Raw genomic sequence first — 21,062 nt, forward strand, 5'->3', positions numbered from 1 at the left:
TCATTTAAAGGGGCAACCCTTAATTGAAACCATAAAAATACATTTCCCCGCCTCTGTTTCAGTAAAAAAAAGCTGAGGGATGTGGCTGGAGAAATATAACCCCTCTAAAATTCATAGAGCTAAGGACTGACCATCAACATTTTATAGTTTGAACCATGTTTTGAGGAAATACAGGGTTTGATTACATTTGCTTTTTTTTTTTAAATTATTATTATTATTATTTTTTTTACAAACATTGAAGTAAAAAAAGGTTCTGATGTGGTATGACAGTTGAACCATGCTTACGAGGCATTTATAAGTTATCAAAAATCAATGGGTATTTTTTTACTCCAAAAACGGATGTACCAACTAAGGATTGCCCCTTTAATGTAATATGACATCTAAATGTTATAATGGGTTTATGAAGACGTCATCAACCTTTTCAGAGTAGTTTGCTTTCAATTGACTTTTCCCCCCTCCATCTTAATCCTCCTCTGGCTGTATCAAATGTCTGGGAGTAGCCTAGAATTGACAACATTTAAAATGTGTCAATTCTGATAGAAACATGGCTTATCGTTTATACTGAACTCCAGACGACCCTTATAGCCACACCTACACCCTATAGCTACAGAGCTAAAAGGATAGGTGTAGCCTATCAGAGGACACGATGAAGATAATGCCATATTGTTTAAGCCTATCCAATCCTACAGATCTTCATCTCCAACTGGTAATGAGTTGACCGTGGACATTTATAATTGTATGTAGTAAACATACATCTGTCACATTCATGGGAGCTACTAGTTAACGCACTATAGACCTTCAGGGAGACAAGAGGTGGGATTTGCGTAGGGGAAATGTGACACCAGTGCATGCTGAATTGAAACACCTAGTGTCTGCTTTTGGAACACTCTATAATTAAAAAGGCAACACCTTCCATAATCTCAGTTGCCTGTGTGGCAAATGTCTCCATTTACCTTCGACATTGTGTTGTTAAATTGTAGTGCCATATAATAAAGAATGTTAAAGGAATGTTTTGAAACTGTAAAAAAAAAAAAAAAAAAATGTAAAAGTTCCTGCTGTTTATCATTGCAATCAATGACATGGCCTATATTGATACTCGATGAATAACAGTTTATGAGCAAAAAGGCTCTACTACTTATACATTCAAACATCCGAGTCTTAGTTTAAAAAATATATATTTACAATTGAGTCGTTCTCATGGACTGTCAGTCATTGCATCCATAGCTCCATCTACGAATTTAAGAGTTGTTATATTTCCCCAGGCCCCAAGTCTGAGTGCAAGGGTCAAACTGTTGAAATGACAGATTGTGCCTTTAAATAAAGGTTGTGTCTTATTTCCAACTGGCCTATGTGTTGTTTTCAATTCTTTGTAGTCATTGGGGTTTTAGTTTAATGTAGTAGCCTAAACCCTCAAGTCTACCTGGTAGGGTTGTTGAAGGAGGGTGTTTTCTAAGATATGTTAGGAAAGCTGATAACAGCCTACTTTATGATTAGGGCTACTTATTACGAGACAAAATAAAGACAATAACATGTAGTCAGCTAGTGTAAACCTTAGTGCATGCGCCTCCATTCCAAGCTATAAAACAGTATTTTTTTTTCATGACAAAATAATATAAATTAATTTCTAATCTAAAAACCAGCATAGCTTTATGTTTTGAGGAATAAATCAAAATGACGTAGGCCTACGGTTTGGCTTTCGTCCTCATAAATATTTTAGGTAGAGTAGGCCTATAAGAATGGAAAACACTAGGCTAATTATTAATTTATTAGACACAATTCTTTTTTAAAGACTATCACTGTTACCCTGTCTGTCAACAATCATTATTTCCTCTGACAAATTCAGACAAATCTTCAAGGGTTATCCCGCACGCAGGTCCGCTTAAATTACAGTGTCTATAAAATATTCAGCGGTGGAAATAAATAATCTACCGGCAACCGGCAGATAACCAGAAATGCCATTGTAAATATGCCGGTACCGGTAATCGACGTGCATGCTTGAATTCAGTCCACTTCTTTCGGCTGTAGCCTATGAGCGTGTGTCACTTTGACAGTTTCATTAGTTCAGCACAACAATAAAATCAAGTGGACAAAGACATTCGATCAGGACGACGGGTGAATTTGTCCACAGCAGCACGTCTGAAGACAGAGAAAGACGAGGATGACAATGGCTGTTCCGTCGCTCACAGGTTAGTGAATGATCTTTCGGAATATACATTGGTAGACCTTATATCTCTCTGTCATGGTGAACACACCTGTTCAACACGGCAACAGTTGGGTATAATCAGACTCAATGTGGTCGATATTGTCACCACTTGGAAATGCCATTCCATTGTCCTCTACATGAATTGTTAGCATATTTAACATTGAACTTCTTGTTTTAGTTAACTAGAAAACAAGATGCATTATTGGGTAGTCCTATCAAATAGGCTATGCATTCTATTCTCAGATCAAACTGTTCTGGTTCAAGCTAGTTTAAAACCAAAATGCATGTATTTTTCCATGCATTTGGCTTTTTTTGTTAGGTACCTGAAGGAATTAATGAAAACATTAAAATCAAACAAGCTAGCGCGGTTTAGCCTATTTCTAAACAAACGTGGCCATAGGAAAACAATTACTGACCATACCTATATTTTTACAATAAAATGACGATAATTCGTGCACAGGCGCTATTCTTTGTTCTATGCCAGTTTTCTGTAAATAGTTTGCCTTTCCCAAGCCAATTGCGTCTTTCTTGCCGGGGGCGGAGAGAGGCGCTTCTCACTCATGTTACCCTCTGACGTCACTGATATTTCATTCAAGTATTTGTAGGCTTTGTGTTCTCCTATTTAACATTTATCTCAAATCACAGAGCAGCATATGTCGTTGAATGACTAACTCTTAAATAAACAACAGAAAATGTAGGCCATGTGATTCTTATAGTTCACACCACTTTCTAGAATGAATTTGCCAATGGGAATTTTCAGATATCTCTTAAATCTTTTGGGCGTTAGTCTACTCAAAGTAAAGATGTATCAGTTCAAAACTTTGATTTGAATTGTGGAAGCCTACAATTTATTAATTTAGGCTATTCAAGGAATTTCCGTCTCTATTGTAGTGTTAAATCCTAATCCTAATACAGGAAATAGTTCAATTTGATTGAATTTCAAATAAATAACTCTTATTAGAAAGAAAAGCTCGTTTAAAACCATTTTATTTAATCTAGATAGCTAGGGTTGGTTTGCTCAAACAAAACACCTACAAGTATGGGCGTTTTACAATCCTTATACTTTACATTTTCGTTTAATATAAATGTCTCTTAACGAATGTTACAAGTAAGACAAGAAGGGACTTTCTTACATGAAACCAAGTAAAAATGTGCATATGATTGAAATGTTTCCCAGGTAGACAAAAGTCAATCACAATCTCATTGAAATAAACGCATGATTAGCTGGTAGGCCTATTGTCCTAAACAAATTAAATTAATTAAATTAGAAAAAAACAAAAAACATTTACCTTTTGCTTGTAAAATGCTGTTAGACTCCCCAACACACATTTCCTTCCAACAGCATGGCATGGCCTGACCTATAACTATGTCAACAATGTTACGTATTTCCTAGCAGTGGATATATAAAAGTGAGATATTGCTGGCTGGAATACATGTTAAAACGTCGAAATAAACCCCCCGCACTAAAAGAAGGGAGAAAAGGAGAGAGGAATTGAATAACCCCTTTGAACTCTATTGACAGAAATGCAGGGTATAGAGGAGGCAAACTTACTTCCCTTTGGGAGCCTGGTTGGTGAGGTGTGGGGGTTGGGTGGGGTTGGCTAGGGTGAAGGAGTCCACCAAATCTCGGGTTGGTATGTTACTATTGAAAAAAAGCTGAGAAAGCTCTGGAATCTCGATTTGGGACTTGTTTACCTCCTGTGAATGTGTCAGTAAATGTAGGATAATTTTGAACGGTGTAGGCTACTTCTGATCTGTTGGTTTGGCTATGGTTACATTCTTATTTCTCCGTTGACTTTAACTGGTTAAATGTCTTATTAATCACTTTGTTTATGTCCATAAGCCTTTATTTGTGGTGAGAATCAGCTTTATTCGCAAATGACATTTACATGTTGCCTATACCAGGAATTTGACCTGTTGGAATGGTGCTGACAACAACAAGAATATATACAAAATAATTGACACAATCTACAGATTATATTTCTACTCTTTTATGCAGAATTGTAGCTTTTGTAATGTTGGCCGCATCAGGGAATGTGAACCTAGAACCTAGAATCCTAATGTTATTATTGTAGTCTTCAAATGATTGGCTATAGGTTAGCTCAGATATATCAAATACAGTGCGAGCAGGCCTATTAGCCTAGGATTGTGGGTGATAACATAGCTCTGTCCGATCAGAAAAAGCCATACTCGGGATGTGAGTGAGTCGATAACATCCGACACAAGTGGCCGGCCCTGTGACCCAAGCCATAATTTATGTTGCCACTGTGGAGGACTCCTCACCAGATTTTCAAAAACAGAATTTGCGCGGGGGTTGGGCGGGGACGGTCTGGGTGGGGGTAGGGGTAAACTCATGAATTCCGGAGGGTGGGCTCTTTGGGGTTGCTATGCTATTGGGTGGGTGGGGATGGGTTGTTGTTGATTCATTCCTTCCCAACGCGTTTTCCCCCTTTCACAAATGCTACCCGCCCCCTTCATTTTTATCAATGGAAATATTTGCAGTGTATTAACCATATTGATAGGTTACTACTCCAAATTAAACAAATATCCTATTTACATTTTAGTTATTTAGCAGAATCTCTTATCAAAAGCGACTTATAGGAACAATTAGGGTTAAGTGCCTTGCTCAAGGGCACATAAACAGATTTTTCACCTACTCGGTTTGTGGATTTGATCGAGCGACCTTTCGGTTACTGGCCCAAAGCTCTTAATGGCCCCGCTAGGCTACCTGCCTTTACTTGACTCTAAATGTATCTTCCATTTATTTTGTATTCTAGATATTCAATTGAAGGCCTCCACTTGTTTGGTGTTTGCGTTCTACTACTCAATCTAATTCCAAAGGCCTGACATTGTCCTGGTTTACCCCATTGGAGCATAGTAGTTTACGCAAGAGGAGGAACAAGCACTCAACCTAAATAAATTGTCTAAAATGCATATGTAACATTCTAGCTTATTTTAATACTCAACGGCTAGAACTGACTTGCCTAGTTAAATAAAGTTTTTAAAAAAAATGTTGGACTATAATCTGTATTAATTAACGATATGTTGAACGAATTAATTTTCCACCTTAGTAAATGTAGCAAAATATGTGTCCAGCAAACAAATGTAATCTATCAATTCAAATAAACGCCTCAATTCAATCTCAAAGAGATGTTCTATATGTCTATTTTACCACATGCATCTCAGTGAATCGTAAGGGTTTAGGAACGTAGAAAATAAAATGTAGTACTAGTGTATAAAATAAGCAGAACAACAGGTTTAATATTTACTACACCAAATGTTTGTTTGCATTCATTAGTTGTTTCACAGTCTTTATAGTTCCAATTTAGTGCATTCGCTGCTGTTATTCAAATGTCAGTTATTGTATTTTAGAAACCGATTTGGCTATAAAAAATTGTATGAAGCAGGCGAAAACCAGGCTGACCATTAGGCAGAAGGCTACTTGCCTTTCACACAACTCTTGGCCGAAGTTGTTACATTTGAAGCAAGATAACGCATCCTTCTTTAATAAAGGTGTGTTATTGTGAGGACACGGCTGACCACTTGGACCTAATCGGTTCCGAGTCAGTTTTCTTCGCTGCTCTACCGTCCCTAGATCAGTGGTAAAATTAGTAGCAAGAAAGCATGTAATTGACAAAGTCACGTGTCTAGTACTGGCAGAGGCACAGCCAGTAAGCGAGCGAATGAGAGAGAGAGAGCAAGCGCTCGAAGTGGAGTGAACGAGGAAAGGATTGAAGGAGAGAGACATGACAAAATATCAAAAGAGGGAAAGCACGCTGTACCATGCGAGCTAAATTTGTGACCGCTGGAATTGAGGATGTCGGATTAATGGTGACTATCATAACCCGTTTTCGCAGAGGAAGCTTTTCGATTGGAACTTTCGAACAGAAGGTCCGCGGGGAAACATGGCCGAAGGTTATTCTCCAATTATTTGTAAAAAAAAAAAAAAATCCTTACTTTTTGGTATAGAGGGGTGCTGCGACGGGCTATTGTTACATATAATGTGTTATGTAGCCTACCGCCCACGATTATTGCCATGTGAAAATACATATTGGGGTCTTGTTGGAGCTGTTTGTCAACGATAAAGAGCGTATTGTGCCCAACATGGGCTTGCATGGTGAACCATGTGTGTACACCTGCCCTTGGAGTTCCATACAATGCTGGTTATTAACAGTGGTAGATGTAAGTAAATATGCTCCAGAAGTTACATCAGTGAGCATGCACGTGCAAGGGGGAATCGACCAAATCAATCGCATATCGCTGTGCGCCATGCAGTTAGAAGCCCCATAAGTATCCTGTTTTACACCGATTTGCGTGATGTTCAAATCATTCTACCATGCGCTAAAATCGTTACGTGGAGACGAATTATAGCAAAGATGAACATCACATCGTTAAGTGGCGGGGATTCCCCGTCGCTTAGGCTATGGAGATTTCCAACCAACTGGGCTCCATAAAAGTTGTGTAAAGGTTACTACTAGGCCTAATAACTGCGCAGGCACGGCTATAGGTTAAATACATATGCCACATCCACACTCGTCTATCAATACACAGCCTACTGTAGCTTACTACTTTCATATGCCTTTTAGGAGGGGCGGGTAAAGGTGGCGGAGAAGACGAAGCCAAGTCGACGGAGCAAGAAGAGCGAATTCGGCCCCAGCTTCTGTCAGGAACAGGCCACTGCAAGTGGTTTAATGTTCGAATGGGGTTCGGATTTATATCAATGACCAGCAGCGAGGGGAGCCCCGTAGATCCCCCTCTGGACGTATTTGTTCACCAAGTAAGTTCCCCGAACGAGAAAACCCGTGTAGGTTGACATTGTGCTGCTATGGGCATTGGGCATCTATCTCCCTCTTTGGTGCAGTCCTTTACCCTGTACGCTGTAGTCTACTCCACCCTGTTGATGGAAAGCAAGGAGTCAGTAGGCTTGATCAAGCAGCCTAGGCCAATTATTTCTAAATGAGAAATGACTCAATTGTATAGTTGTATTAACCTTTGTCCTTGCTTGGCAATAACATCACATGTTATTGCGAAAGTGACTTTTTTTTGTAGTCCAGAGTTTTGGTTGCAACATGTGTAGCTTATCTTTTAATTGACCATTTGTCCAAATGTGTTCTTTTGTATCATCATGATGTTTCCCCACCATGTAGGTTACAGGGCACACAACAACATGCTGTGGTGTTTCCTTAGTGGCACTATCCCTCTCCGAACCCGCACTCTCCCTTGAACTGCACAGTACAACGCTTGTATGACACAGTTTGTAGTTGTTTTAATTGCCTCATTGACAGGGAGAATATGGTTGATGGCACCACCATATTGGAAACCATGCAAAAAGACTAACAGTTAAAAACACTCAGTTGATCACGTGTTCGTACAACTGTTTCTTTGAAAGATACTTTTGGTAGTGTATGTGGATACCTGCTTGTCAAACATCTCGTTCCAAAATCATGGGCATTGGTATGGAGTTTGTCCCCCCCCCCCTTGCTGCTATAACAGCCTCCACTCATCTGGGAGGGCTTTCCATTAGATGTTAGAACATTGCTGCAGGGATTTGCTTTCATTCAGCCACAAGAGCATTAGTGAGTTCGGGCTCTGATGTTGGGCGATTAGGCCTGGCTCGCTGTCGGCGTTCCAATTCATCCCAGAGGGAAGGGGTTGAGGTCAGAGCTTGGTGCAGGCCAGTCAAGTTCTTCCACACCAATCTTGAAAAAACATTTCTGTATGGATCTCGCTTTGTGCACGGGGGCATTGTCAAGCTGAAATGGGAAAGGGCCTTCCCCCAACCTGTTGCCACAAAATTGGAAGCACAGAATCATCTAGAATGCTGTAGGGATCTAGCCCGAACCATGAAAAACAGCCCAGACCATTATTCCTCCTTCACCAAACTTTACAGTTGGCACTATACATTGGGGCAGGTAGCGTTCTCCTGGCATCCGTCAAACCCAGATTTCTCTGTCGGACTGTCAGATGGTGAAGTGTAGCAGTTTAACTTTAGTCTTTAGACTTTAGTCCGTCCCCTCGCCCCTTCCTGGGCTCGAACCAGGGGCTCGAAACAGGGACCCTCCGCACACATCAACTAGCGAGTGACGTCACCGATTGAAACGCTATTAGCGCGCACCACCACTAACTAGCTAGCCATTTCACATCGGTTACAGAAGCATGACACATCATTCCAGAGAACGTGTTTCCACTGGTCATGAGAACAATGGCAGCGAGGTTAACACCACTCCAGCTGATGCTTGGTATTGTGTATGGTGATCTTAGGCTTGTGTGCAGCTGCTCAGCCATGGAAACCCATTTCATGAAGCTCCAGACGAGCAGTTCATGTGCTGATGTTGCTTCCAGAGGCAGTTTGGAACTCGGTAGTGAGTGTTGCAACCGAGGACACTTCAGCACTAGGTTGTTCCATTCTGTGAGCTTGTGTGGCCTACCACTTCGTGGCTAAGCTGTTGTTGCTCCTAGACGTTTCCACTTCACAATAACAGCGCTTACAGTTGACCTGGGGGGGGTGGGGGTTGTAGAGGAGAGTTGAGGAGAGAGTTGGGGGGTGGGGTGGGAGAGAGGGGGGGAGCTGGAGGGGAGAGTTGAGAGAGGGAGTAGTTGGGGAATTGTGGGGGAGAGAGAGGGGGCTCAGTTGGGGGGAGTTGAGAAGGGGAGATTTGAGGGGAGAGAGGGCGTTGGGGTGGGGGGGGAGTGGAGGGGAGGAAGTTTAGGGGGGTTGTGGGGGATAGAGAGAGGGAGGGAGGGAGTTGGGAGGGGGGAGAGAAGAGAGAGAAAGAGTTGGTGAGAGAGGGAGACAGAAATAATGAGCTGCTTCCATGTCGACCTTGGAGAAATCTTCCTGGGGGGGCCCAGGCATCGGGGTTCCTGTCCAATCACTTCCTCTGTGTGTGCATGTGTAATTCTTCATCAGCTGCTACTCTATCAATGAACGGCACACTCCTACACAGCCTTCTGTACGCAGTGTGTGTTATTTACATTTCCTATTTTATAGATGCAGCTTTTAGTAAAAAGAAACGGAAATGAGTCAGCTTTCTCTACTTCAGAAGGGATGCTACAAAGCAGGATCAAGGAGTAAACCAGCGAACTTGCATACATATTCTGTTCTAACTTCTTATATTGCAGAAAACTAAGCTTGAAATGGGCATCATCTAACTGATTTGACAAACAAAAATGTAGGTTTACTGTTTTTAATGAACCAGAAAATCTGTAGTTATTTCTGTTTGCTTATCAAAGGTATCTTGCTAACTTATTGATCCTGCTTTGTAGTACACCTCTGGTTCGTTGGCCATTCTTATGGGGGTAAGAATGGGGTTTTGGGATAAATGCTGAAAATAAGGTCTGAGGTTAACACAGGTTTAGGAGATCTTAAATGTTTTGTTCTATGAGATAATCTGTCAGTTTACCTGACCTTTATGAATTATGACCTTTATGTACTTGTGTTGGATACATAAGTGCTTAGCTGATGAAGATTATCTCATGTCGCAACTCTTGCCGTGTTTAGACATCCCCCAAACAAACAAAAAACGACCCTTGGAGAATGAGTTCCCCTACTGGTTGGGGATGGATGGGCATGTGACACATTTAGACTGTTTGATGACCCGTGATTTTTTTGTTGTTGAGTACTCTAATAATGTTTTCTTTTTCGAACACGAGGCCCTTACTGGAAAAAATGTACGCATTTACCTATATACACTGAACAAATATATAAAAGCAAGATGTAAAGTGTTGAACCTATGTTTCATGAGCTGAAATAAAAGATCCCAGAAATTTAGCATGTGCACAAAAAGCTTATTTCTCTCAAATGTTGTGCAAAAATGTGTTAACATCCCTGTTAGTGAGCATTTCTCATTTTCCAAGATAATCCATCCACTTGACAGGTGTGGCATATCAAGAAGCTGATTAAACAGCTTGATCATTACACAGGTGCACCAATAAAAGGCCACTCTAAAATGTGCAGTTTTGTCACACAACACAATGCCACGGATGTCTCAAGTTTTGCAGGAATGTCCACCAGAGCGGTTGCCAGAAAATTTAAGATAATTTCTCTACCATAAACCGGCTCCAACATCATTTAAGAGAATTTGGCAGTACTTCCAACCAGCCTCAGACCACGTGTATGGCCTTGTGTGGGTGAGCGGTTTTCTAATGTCAATGTGAACAGAGTGCCCCATTGTAGGGTTATGGTATGGGCAGGCATAAGCTACGGATAACGAACACAATTGCATTTTAGCGATGGCAATTTGAATGCACGAAAATACAGTGACGAGGTCCTGAGTCCCATTTAAAAAAATAAAAAAAACTGTCTGTGACCAACAGATGCATATCTGTATTCCCAGTCATGTGAAATCCATAGATTAGGGCCTAATGAATTTATTTCAATTGACTGATTTTCCTCATGAACTGTAACTCAGTAAAATCTATGAAATTATTGCATTGCGTTTTATTTTTGTTCAATATAGATTGCAACAATGCCTAATTTATCATAACCATTACAGATGTCAAATCCTCATTGCTAAATTGCCCCATATTCGGTACCATTCAGAAGTTTGGACACACCTACTCATTCCAGGGTTTTTCTTTATTTTTCCTATTTTCTACATTGTAGTATAATAGTGAATGCATCAAAACTATGAAATAGCACATATGGAATCATGTAGTAACCAAAAAAGTGTTAAACAAGATTCTTCAAAGTAACCACCTGAAGGTGTGTTGGGTCATTGTCCTGTTGAAAAACAAATGATTGTCCCACTAATCGCAAACCAGATGGGAAGGTGTAATGCTGCAGAATGCTGTGGCAGCCATATGATGGTTAAGTGTGCCTTAAATTCTAAATAAATCACTGACAGTGTCACCAGCAAAGCACCATCACACCACCACCTCCATGCTTCATAGTGGGAACCACACATGCGGAGATCATCCATTCACCTACTCTGCATCTCACAATGACTTGCTGATTGGAACCAAAAATCTAAAATTTGGACTCCTCAGACCAATGGACAGATTTCCACCGGTTTAATGTCCATTGCCTGTGTTTTTTTGGCCCATGCAAGTCTTCTTCTTATTGGTGTCCTTTAGTAGTGGTTTCTTTGCAGAAATTTGACCAGGAAGACCTGACTCATGCAGTCTCCTTTTAGCAGTTTCATCACAGCGCTTGATGGTGTTTGCAACTGCTCTTGAAGAAACTTTTGACATTTTCCGGATTGACTGACCTTCATGTCTTAAAGTAATGATGGACTGTCGTTTCTCGTTGCTTATTTGAGCTGTTCTTGCCATTTTATGGACTTGGTCTTTTACCAAATAGGGCTATCTTCTGCATACCACCCCTACCTTGTCACAATACAACTGATTGGCTCAAATGCATTAAGAAGGAAAGCAACTCCACAAATTAAGTTTTAACAAGGCACACCTGTTAATTGAAATGCATTCCAGGTGACTACCTCATGAAGCTGGTTGAGAGAATGCCAAGAGTGTGCAATGGGTGGCCACTTTGAAGAGTTTTAAATATAAAATATTGTTTGATTTTTAACACTCTTCTTTGTCAACACATGATTCCATATGTGTTATTTCATACTTTTGATGTCTTCATTATTATTCCACAAAGTAGAAAATACAAAAAATTAAGAAAACCCTGGAATGAGTAGGTGTCCAAACTTTTGACTGCTACTGTATATTCCCTCAATAAAAAAGCAAGTGCAGGACTTCTAATGTAGTAACGTTGAAGCGATCTGACTAGTGTTACTTAGCTTCTTACTTCTGGTTGGCTAACGTTAAATGGAGCCTACCTCAGCAGGAGCACATTTTTTTTGTTGTTGACTAAGTTCTCCTAACTTTGCTTTACACAGAGTAGGCTACTGAGACAGACGGTGATGTGGCGCTCAGTGGTGAGGCTGAGGCAGGCTGCAATGCATGCAGAGGAGAGAGAGGTTAATACACTGGTTCCCAAACTTGGGGTCCCCTAAGAGAATTTGTACTAGTTTTTATCAAGCATCTGTTTCAATATGAGATTTCCACATGGTCTGTCATCTGATCTCGATCGTCCCCTGGAGTTTGTTTACTCTTTACCCACCTTTTTTCTTTTATCACGACAAATCAAATCACAGTTTTATTGGTCACATACACGTGTTTAGCAGATGTTATTATGGGTGTAGCGAAATGCTTGTAAAACTACATTGCTGATATTAATATAGAATCGTAAATAAGATTGAAATAATTCATGTGAGTGTGATTATACGATCATCTGTGTGCTCCTTTGATGTCTGTCTGTGCGGCGCTTGATTAGTAATGCCTAGGAATACAAGTGTGAACATTGTCATTCGATAAAAGATCTATTTACAGAGTTGATGATTTGATCCAATTCATCATTACAACTGATTGAACAGTCGCTGATGCTACACATTTCTCATATTTCCCCCCTTTCAGGGGTATTACATTACACTTGTACAGCTAATAGGCTAGGTGTTTGTAGATGGACTGAGGTGAATGAACCTACAGCAGCCAAGGTGATAATGGCTGGGGTCATTTTGGCTTGTTTTTGCTGTTCTCCAAATTAGCATTTTAAAGTGTTTTAATTGTATAGAAATGCAGTAAATGAGCTTCAACTTAAAAAAAATAATTGCCTAGTTCCGGACCTTACTGAAACCCTACTTATGCCCCTTTGTGTGTGTGTGTGCGTGTCAGCGTTCCAACCCTTCGTAGCAACTATGTCATAAAACTCAAGTCAGGCAAGTGTGTGTGTGTGTGTTCTCGCGTGGGGGTTGTTCCATCCTCAGGCATTCTTTTTAAAAGAGGAATTTGTTTAAAGACAAAAAAGGGAAGGGGCCTGATTTGCTGTTCTCCCTCTGCTGGGGATCAAGTCTAAACGTAGAGCATGGTGTGCTGCTGTACTGGCCCTTCCTCCATCGGAAACCTCCAAGATTGTGTGTTTGCACGAGTGCATGTGTGTTTTTTTGGGTTAGTTGTTGCCTTTTCTGCTGTTCCTGCCTGTTCCACTACGTAATAATAGTTGAGCACTTTGAGATTTTGGGTTGTGTGTGTGTGTTTGCATGTGTTTGTGGCATAGCAGAGGTTAAAATGGGCCCCTAGTGAGATTAACCTCTGACCCATGTCACCGTTTGGCATTCAAGCCCCACCTCTCCCCAGTCCCTGCCTCTAGATAGCCAGTATCAGGCTTTGTCTCTAGTGCCACAGCCACACACCATCCTCCTTCTCACCTCCCCCCTCTTTACTTCAACGCTTCAAAAAAAACGCAGAAGAAGAAAGCAGGGAGGTCATGTGACTTCCTCTTGAGGGGTCGTCCATATATGGGGAATGTGATTGGTAATTGGAAGGATGGATTGTGGGAGTTAGATTAGAAATGGTGCTAAAAATGATTTTCTATTGACATGACAAACAGGAAAGTTGAAGAACAGACAGATTCCATTTTTTAGTAGGGGATCTGTGTTTGAATTGTCTAGAACACAGAGATGCTCCAATGATGGTTTGGTTTTGGCATTGGCATTGCTTCTGAAGAAGCTTGGTGGATTTGAATGCGTATTTTATGTAACTATGTTTCTGTGAAATTGTATAAAAGGGACATTTTGAATTTCAATGTAATAATGTTTACTTTAGTTTGTTTACTTCAGGATAATATTTTTTTTATATGTGTATTTGGACACATGAAAATATATTTTGTTATCAATGATCTAAGACCCTGGATCAAATGCTCTTTAACAGAATAGAGTTCTTGGTTTGGTTATTTTGTCATTGTCAAGTTGCATTTCCCTTGAAGTTATGGAAAGAAAATGGAGCAACAAACTGTTAAGACCATTCAATTTCCCAGCTTAGTTAGCAAGTAGCCACAGTATACGTTTTCTCAATGCTTTTATTACCAATAGTTGGTTTACAGGGCTTACATTGATAATTAGTTTTGGTCATACATTTACTTATTGCTGAACCTGAGTACTAAATGCTGTTTTAATGCAACCAAAGCTAGCATTTAACTAGCATTCACGTTGCATTTGGCTAGCATTTAGCTAGCATTCACCTAGCATTTGGCTAGCATTTAGCTAGCATTCACCTAGCATTTGGCTAGCATTTAGCTAGCATTCACCTAGCATTTGGCTAGCATTTAGCTAGCATTCACCTTGCATTTAGCTAGCACTGATCACAAGCCTTTATGATTATGATCTCAACCCATCTGGTGGGTTTTATTTTTTTAGAAACAGAAAATAAATGATATCCCAAAGGGCTAAAGATAATCAATGAGGAATATTAAACAGAAAGGGAAAACACAGCTTTTATAATTGTGTGTAAAAAGGTCAAGCCAGTAATTTTTCAATAGTTCTGAAATTTGATTTGATAATAGGCAACTTGTTTCCTAAACCATCTCTTGTCATACAAATCCAGTCGCTGTCTAAAGTTTGCTTTATGTGCTCAGATTGAATGGATCCAGCAGTAGGTTTAATTCGGGTTATTTCCAAGTTTTTAATCGTGAACATTGATCCATCTTAGTTTATAAACCGATGGTATTTAACTTTGTTTTATGAACACAAAGTATTGTCAATGAAACCAAATGAAAATTGTGATAGGACAGCTACAGGTAGCATGCTAACAGTCATTTTATTTCATTTTCCTAGTGGTTTTTGAAGAATACTCTTCAGAAATATCTGAATGGATTTACTGCTTTCTTTTATCATAATCAATATCGATATGTGTGTGTGCTGCATGGACCTGAAGTTGTTATTGTTAACGCTGTCAAACCGGTCATGATGTAACTGGCTCAATCACCAGTCAAAAAGGAACCTTTTAGTGTTTAAAAACGTATACAGTTGAAGTCGGAAGTTTACATACACTTAGGTTGGAATCATTAAAACTAGTTTTTCAACCACTCCACAAATTTCTTGTTAACAAACTATGGTTTTGGCAAGTCGGTTAGGATATCTACTTTGTGCATGACACAAGACATTTTTCCAAAAATTGTTTACAGATGGATTATTTCACTTATAATTCACAGTATCACAATTCCAGGGTCAGAAGTTTTCATACACTAAATTGACTGTGCCTTTTAAACAGCCTGGGAAATTCCAGAAATTATGTCATGGCTTTAGAAGCTTCTGATAGGCTAATTGACATTATTTGAGTCAATTGGAGGTGTAACGGTGGATATATTTCAAGGCCTACCTTCAAACTCAGTGCCTCTTTGCTTGAAATCACAGGAAAATCAAAAGAAAATCAGCCAAGACCTCAGAAAAAAAGTTGTAGACCTCCACAAGTCTGGTTCACCCTTGGGAGCAATTTGCAAATGCCTGAAGTTACCACGTTCATCTGTACAAATAATATTATGCAAGTATTAACACCATGGGACCACGCAGCCAGCCGCGTTCTGTCTCCTAGAGATGAACGTACTTTGGTGCAAAAAGTACAAATGAATCCCAGAACAACAGCAAAGGACCGTGTGAAGATGCTAGAGGAAACGGGTACAAAAGTATGTATATCCACAGTAAAACGAGTCCTATATCAACATAACCTGAAAGGCCGCTCAGCAAGGAAGAAGCCACTGCTCCAAAACCGCCATAAAAAAAGCCAGACTACAGTTTGCAACTGCACACGGGGACACATATCGTACTTTTTGGAGAAACGCCCTCTGGTCTGATGAAACAAAACTAGTACTGTTTGGCCGTGATGACCATCGTTATATTTGGAGGAAAAAGGGGGAAGCTTGCAATCCGAAGAACACCGTCCAAACCGTGAAGCACCGGGGTGGCAGCATCATGTTGTGTGGGTGCTTTGCTGCAGGGGGACTGGTGTATTTCACAAAATAGATGGCATCATGAGGGAGGAAAATGATGTGGATATATTGAAGCAAAATCTCAAGACTTCAGTCAGGAAGTTAAAGCTTGGTCGCAAACGGTTCTTCCGAATGGACAATGACCCCAAGCATACTTCCAAAGTTGTGGCAAAATGGCTTAACGACAACAAAGTCAAGATATTGGAGTAGCCATTACAAAGCCCTAACCTCAATCCTATAGAAAATGTGTTGGCAGAACTGAAAAAGCGTGTGCGAGAAAGGAGGCCTACAAACCTGACTCAGTTACACCAGCTCTGTCGAGAAATGGGCCAAAATTCACCCAACCTATTGTGGGAAGCTTGTGGAAGGCTACCTGAAACGCTTGACCCAAGTTAAACAATTTGTAATGCAATGCTACCAAATACTAATTGAGTGTATGTCAACTTCTGACCACTGGGAATGTGATGAAAGAAAAAAACCTGAACTAAATCATTATCTCTACTATTATCCTAAGACCGGGCATTTTTACTTGGATTAAATGTCATGAATTGTGAAAAACTGAGTTTAAATGTATTTAAACTAAGGTGTATGTAAGCTTCCGACTTCAACTGTATATTTAATTGGGGGGGAAATCTATGTCCATAGCTTGATATTTAGCTCTATTCCCAAGTGGAAATGTCATATGTCTTAGATTTGATTGAAAGTCTTTTTAGACCGGGGTCCCCTTCATTAGGCACCAAACCGAAGAGAACGAACTGAAACACGGAGCAACTACCTGGATGCTCATTTTCCTTTTCTTTTTTTTGTTGTTGTTGAATTTTACCCCCTTTTCGTGGTCTCCAATTGTTAGTAGATACTATCTTGTCTCATCGCTACAACTCCCGTACGGGCTCGGGAGAGACGAAGGTTGAAAGTCATGCGTCCTCCGATACACAACCCAACCAAGCCGCACTGCTTCTTAACACAGCGCGCATCCAACCCGGAAGCCAGCCGCACCAATGTGTCGGAGGAAACACCGTGCACCTGGCATCCTTGGTTAGCGTGCACTGCGCCCGGCCAGCCACAGGAGTCGCTGGTGCGCGATGAGACAAGGATATCCCTACCGGCCAAACCCTCCCTAACCCAGACGACGTTAGGCCAATTTTTCGTCGCCCCATGGACCTCCTGGTCGTGGCCGGTTACGACAGAGCCTGGGCGCGAACCCGGAGTCTCTGGTGGCACAGCTGGTGCTGCAGTACAGCACCCTTAACCACAGCGCCACCCAGGAGGCACCATTTTCCTTTTCTGTTGCAAATGTTTTCAGTTGTGTGACCTAAAACACTATCTAACTGTAGGCGTTATCACATTCCTGTTTTGTTTTTCAGTTCCAATTGAGAAACACTTTGTATTGAATTTATTTTGTGCAACTGGGCTCCTTTCTCTTTTAATTCATGAAGGTCGGTTACATTTCATAATATTCACATTTAATACCAACGACAACAGCAGAAAACGAAACAAAAAAAATACATTTGAAAAAGTGTCAATTTCTCTGGCAGATGTCAAATGTCCATAAGGTGCCATTGTACTGTTCATTTTTGTTTGCGTCTAGTTTTTTTTCTTAGTTGGGTCTGATGACAGTTCTGCTTTTAATTAGTTACATTTATGACCATTGTTCTCCACAGTTTTGCGCTTCTCTCCAGTCCCGTACTGTACCTCAGCTTTACAGCAAAGCAAGAAGCAGGGCTGCTGTTTTGTTTATGTTCAAAAATACAACTCTATTTGCAATGTTGACCTGTGCTTCTTACCTTTTTTTTCCTTTACTAGGGCCCCCTTTTGCTGAAGTGAATTAAGGTTGTCACCCTACTTCTGCTAGTTCTTTCTTTCTCCCCAGCCACCTCACCGTGGTTCTTCTCTTCTCCCCAGCCACCTCACCTTGGTTCTTCTCTTCTCCCCAGTCACCTCACCTTGGTTCTTCTCTTCTCCCCAGTCACCTCACCTTGGTTCTTCTCTTCTCCCCAGTTACCTCACCTTGGTTCTTCTCTTCTCCCCAGTCACCTCACCTTGGTTCTTCTCTTCTCCCCAGCCACCTCAACTTGGTTCTTCTCTTCTCCCCAGCCACCTCACCTTGGTTCTTTCTTTCTCCCCAGCCACCTCACCGTGGTTCTTCTCTTCTCCCCAGCCACCTCACCTTGGTTCATTTCTTCTCCCCAGCCACCTCACCTTGGTTCTTCTCTTCTCCCCAGCCACCTCACCTTGGTTCATCTCTTCTCCCCAGCCACCTCACCTTGGTTCATTTCTTCTCCCCAGCCACCTCATCTTGGTTAATTTCTTCTCCCCAGCCACCTCACCTTGGTTCTTTTCTTCTCCCCAGCCACCTCACCTTGGTTAATTTCTTCTCCCCAGCCACCTCACCTTGGTTCTTTTCTTCTCCCCAGCCACCTCACCTTGGTTCATTTCTTCTCCCCAGTCACCTCACCTTGGTTCTTCTCTTCTCCCCAGTCACCTCACCTTGGTTCTTCTCTTCTCCCCAGCCACCTCACCTTGGTTCATTTCTTCTCCCCAGTCACCTCACCTTGGTTCTTTTCTTCTCCCCAGCCACCTCACCTTGGTTCTTCTCTTCTCCCCAGTCACCTCACCTTGGTTCTTCTCTTCTCCCCAGTCACCTCACCTTGGTTCTTCTCTTCTCCCCAGCCACCTCACCTTGGTTCTTCTCTTCTCCCCAGTCACCTCACCGTGGTTCTTCTCTTCTCCCCAGTCACCTCACCTTGGTTCTTTTCTTCTCCCCAGCCACCTCACCTTGGTTCTTCTCTTCTCCCCAGTCACCTCACCTTGGTTCTTCTCTTCTCCCCAGCCACCTCACCTTGGTTCTTTTCTTCTCCCCAGCCACCTCACCTTGGTTCATTTCTTCTCCCCAGCCACCTCACCTTGGTTCTTTCCCGTCCTCCTTCCGTCCTGATAAACCCATAGCAGAATTATCTACTTCTTCCCCAACCCCCCCTCCCCCCCCCCCCCTCTGATCAAATATGGTCCGCTATATAATCAGTGTGCGCTAGCGGTTAGCATGTTGTTAATTTGGGCCAGGGGGGAAATGGGAACACTCTTAAATGTTTGATGGGGGTTTGGGTAGAGGTTAGGGGGGTGTTGGGTAGAGGTCAGGGGTTAGTGGCTGTAATGAAAACGTGCGGAGGAGGGCGAGGGATGTTAGCGCGGTGAGGTTTCGTCTTTTGATGTTTTTTTTAATTTTATATGCATCCTGTTGGGTCACGTCCATCTGTGACAATCGGGGCCAGCTTTGTCCACTTAGCACTTCCTGTGTGTAAAAAGATACTTAATGGCACCGCACCACATGGTCGTCACACACACACACACGGTTGTGCGCATGGACACAGTCCCCCCCCCCCCCCCCCCACACACACTGCTTCCAATAGGCTACTTCACTCCGACCAGCAGCTCCATCCCATAATTAGCCCTCACACAGCTCCTTTCTCGTTTCACTTCCTGCATCGATTACCGTGACTGGTGATGACGATGGTTAGGCTATTTTCATCCAGGGCGCTGGGTTTATTATTTGCTTCCTTCGCAGTTTGCACACACTCGCATGCACGCTACGCATGTACACACACATTCTGGAGGTAGTCTTATGAGCGTAATAAGTTCATAATCATTTTCTCCTCCCAGGTTGCTGTGAAAGACAATGTCTTCTCAGCGTTCCTTGTAAATTAACGCTGAAAAATAGATGAACACACAAACACCACTCTGAAACAGAACACACACACACTCGGTCCAAATCCTTATTATTTGAATGTGGAAATGGACAAAGCACATGGGTAACTCAGAATGGGCAGGCAGTTTTGGAGGTGTGTGGGGGTTGGTGTGTTCCCTGCCTCTTTTCCTGTCAGTGGGTCCTCTTCCTGGGGGGGGGGGGACCTGCAAGGCTCCTGATCAAATGGAGGTTTTGTTCCTTGTCATTCCTGGTCCCCCCCAGGCCTGATCAGGAGTTGCTCCTCCATTGGAGCTGAACAGAATGTGCTAGAGGCATTTCTCTCTCGCCTCCCCTTCTCCCTCTCGCACAGCACACCCCCACCCTGCTCCAGGCCACTCCTCCATTTTGTTCTCTCTCTTTCTCTCCTCTGACCATGCCCTCTCTTGACCTCTGTGTGTAAACTGAAACCAGGCAGGACACCCGCCAGGTCACCTGAGAGGAGGGCACTCAGGTTGCAGGTTCTGATTCTTCAGGTTTACGCACACAGACACACACACATATGTGCACGTACGTGCATGCAAACACACACACACAGACACACACATATATGCACGTACGTACATGCAAGCACACACAAACGCACATCTGGCATAATATGCATTCCTTTGTCCGGAATTTATTTTATTAGGGAATAACTAAATTTCATTCATCTGATTTAGCTCATAGTCGAGTAGCTTGAATAAAGTCCTGCGGCAATTTGTAATTACTGACACATTATTTTACACACGAGATACTGTGGTTATATAAAAAGCCAATTGTATATCTTTACTATAATTTCCTAGATACTAGATATTCATTAAAGTATCTAGGAAATGTGAGTTGACATATTTCTAGTGGACAAAAGGACGTGTGCTTTTCTAACTGACAATCACTGGACCAGTGTTATGAAGGCTCAGGGGGTGGGGATGCGGGGACCACTGAACTTTGACCCGGAAACACATGCTGCTTTCATAAAATGATGACTGGCGCAGACGAGGAAGGCTCTCATTGATTGGCTGAGCCAGAGAATCAATGACTAGTCATAATTATGCCTTGAAAGAAAGAGAGAAGCAGTTCTGCTGAATTCTTATTTTTTATATGCCCGCAACATTTTAGAATTTATAATAATATATCCATCATAAAGTCGCTGGGATTGAAATAATTTATTAGCTATTTGAAGTTGTGGTTTTAGTTTGTTTTAATGCTGTGATTTGTACCAAAATGTATAATCATATCTCCTGAAGTGACCCACTACAGCTGAGACGAACATATAATACCCACCTTGGTTGTCATTAGCAACTTGTATGCATATTAATTCAGTTCACCATGACATCGCCCTTTTTCTTCCATTCTCTGTCCTTTTCTTTCCCCTC

At 41.7% G+C, this 21,062-nt stretch overlaps 1 protein-coding gene across 2 annotated transcripts in view; it reads left to right on the top strand.

The window, feature by feature from the left end:
• Positions 1 to 5,862: 5,862 nt before the first annotated feature.
• The window catches only part of lin28b (lin-28 homolog B (C. elegans)), a 45,133-nt gene continuing 29,933 nt past the window's right edge, over positions 5,863 to 21,062 (top strand). Inside the window, exons 1-2 of one of the 2 annotated variants that reach the window (XM_021611506.3) lie at positions 5,863 to 6,118; positions 6,790 to 6,980. In XM_021611506.3, coding sequence (XP_021467181.1) covers positions 6,109 to 6,118; positions 6,790 to 6,980 — 201 coding nt within the window. In that variant the 5' untranslated portion in view covers positions 5,863 to 6,108. The remainder of the gene's footprint in view (positions 6,119 to 6,789; positions 6,981 to 21,062) is intronic. The other variant, XM_036984749.2, reaches the window with a different exon arrangement.

The sequence above is a fragment of the Oncorhynchus mykiss genome, chromosome 8 (genome assembly GCF_057628025.1).
Source record: "Oncorhynchus mykiss isolate SJ-2025 chromosome 8, ASM5762802v1, whole genome shotgun sequence".
NCBI classification, from domain to species: domain Eukaryota; kingdom Metazoa; phylum Chordata; class Actinopteri; order Salmoniformes; family Salmonidae; genus Oncorhynchus; species Oncorhynchus mykiss.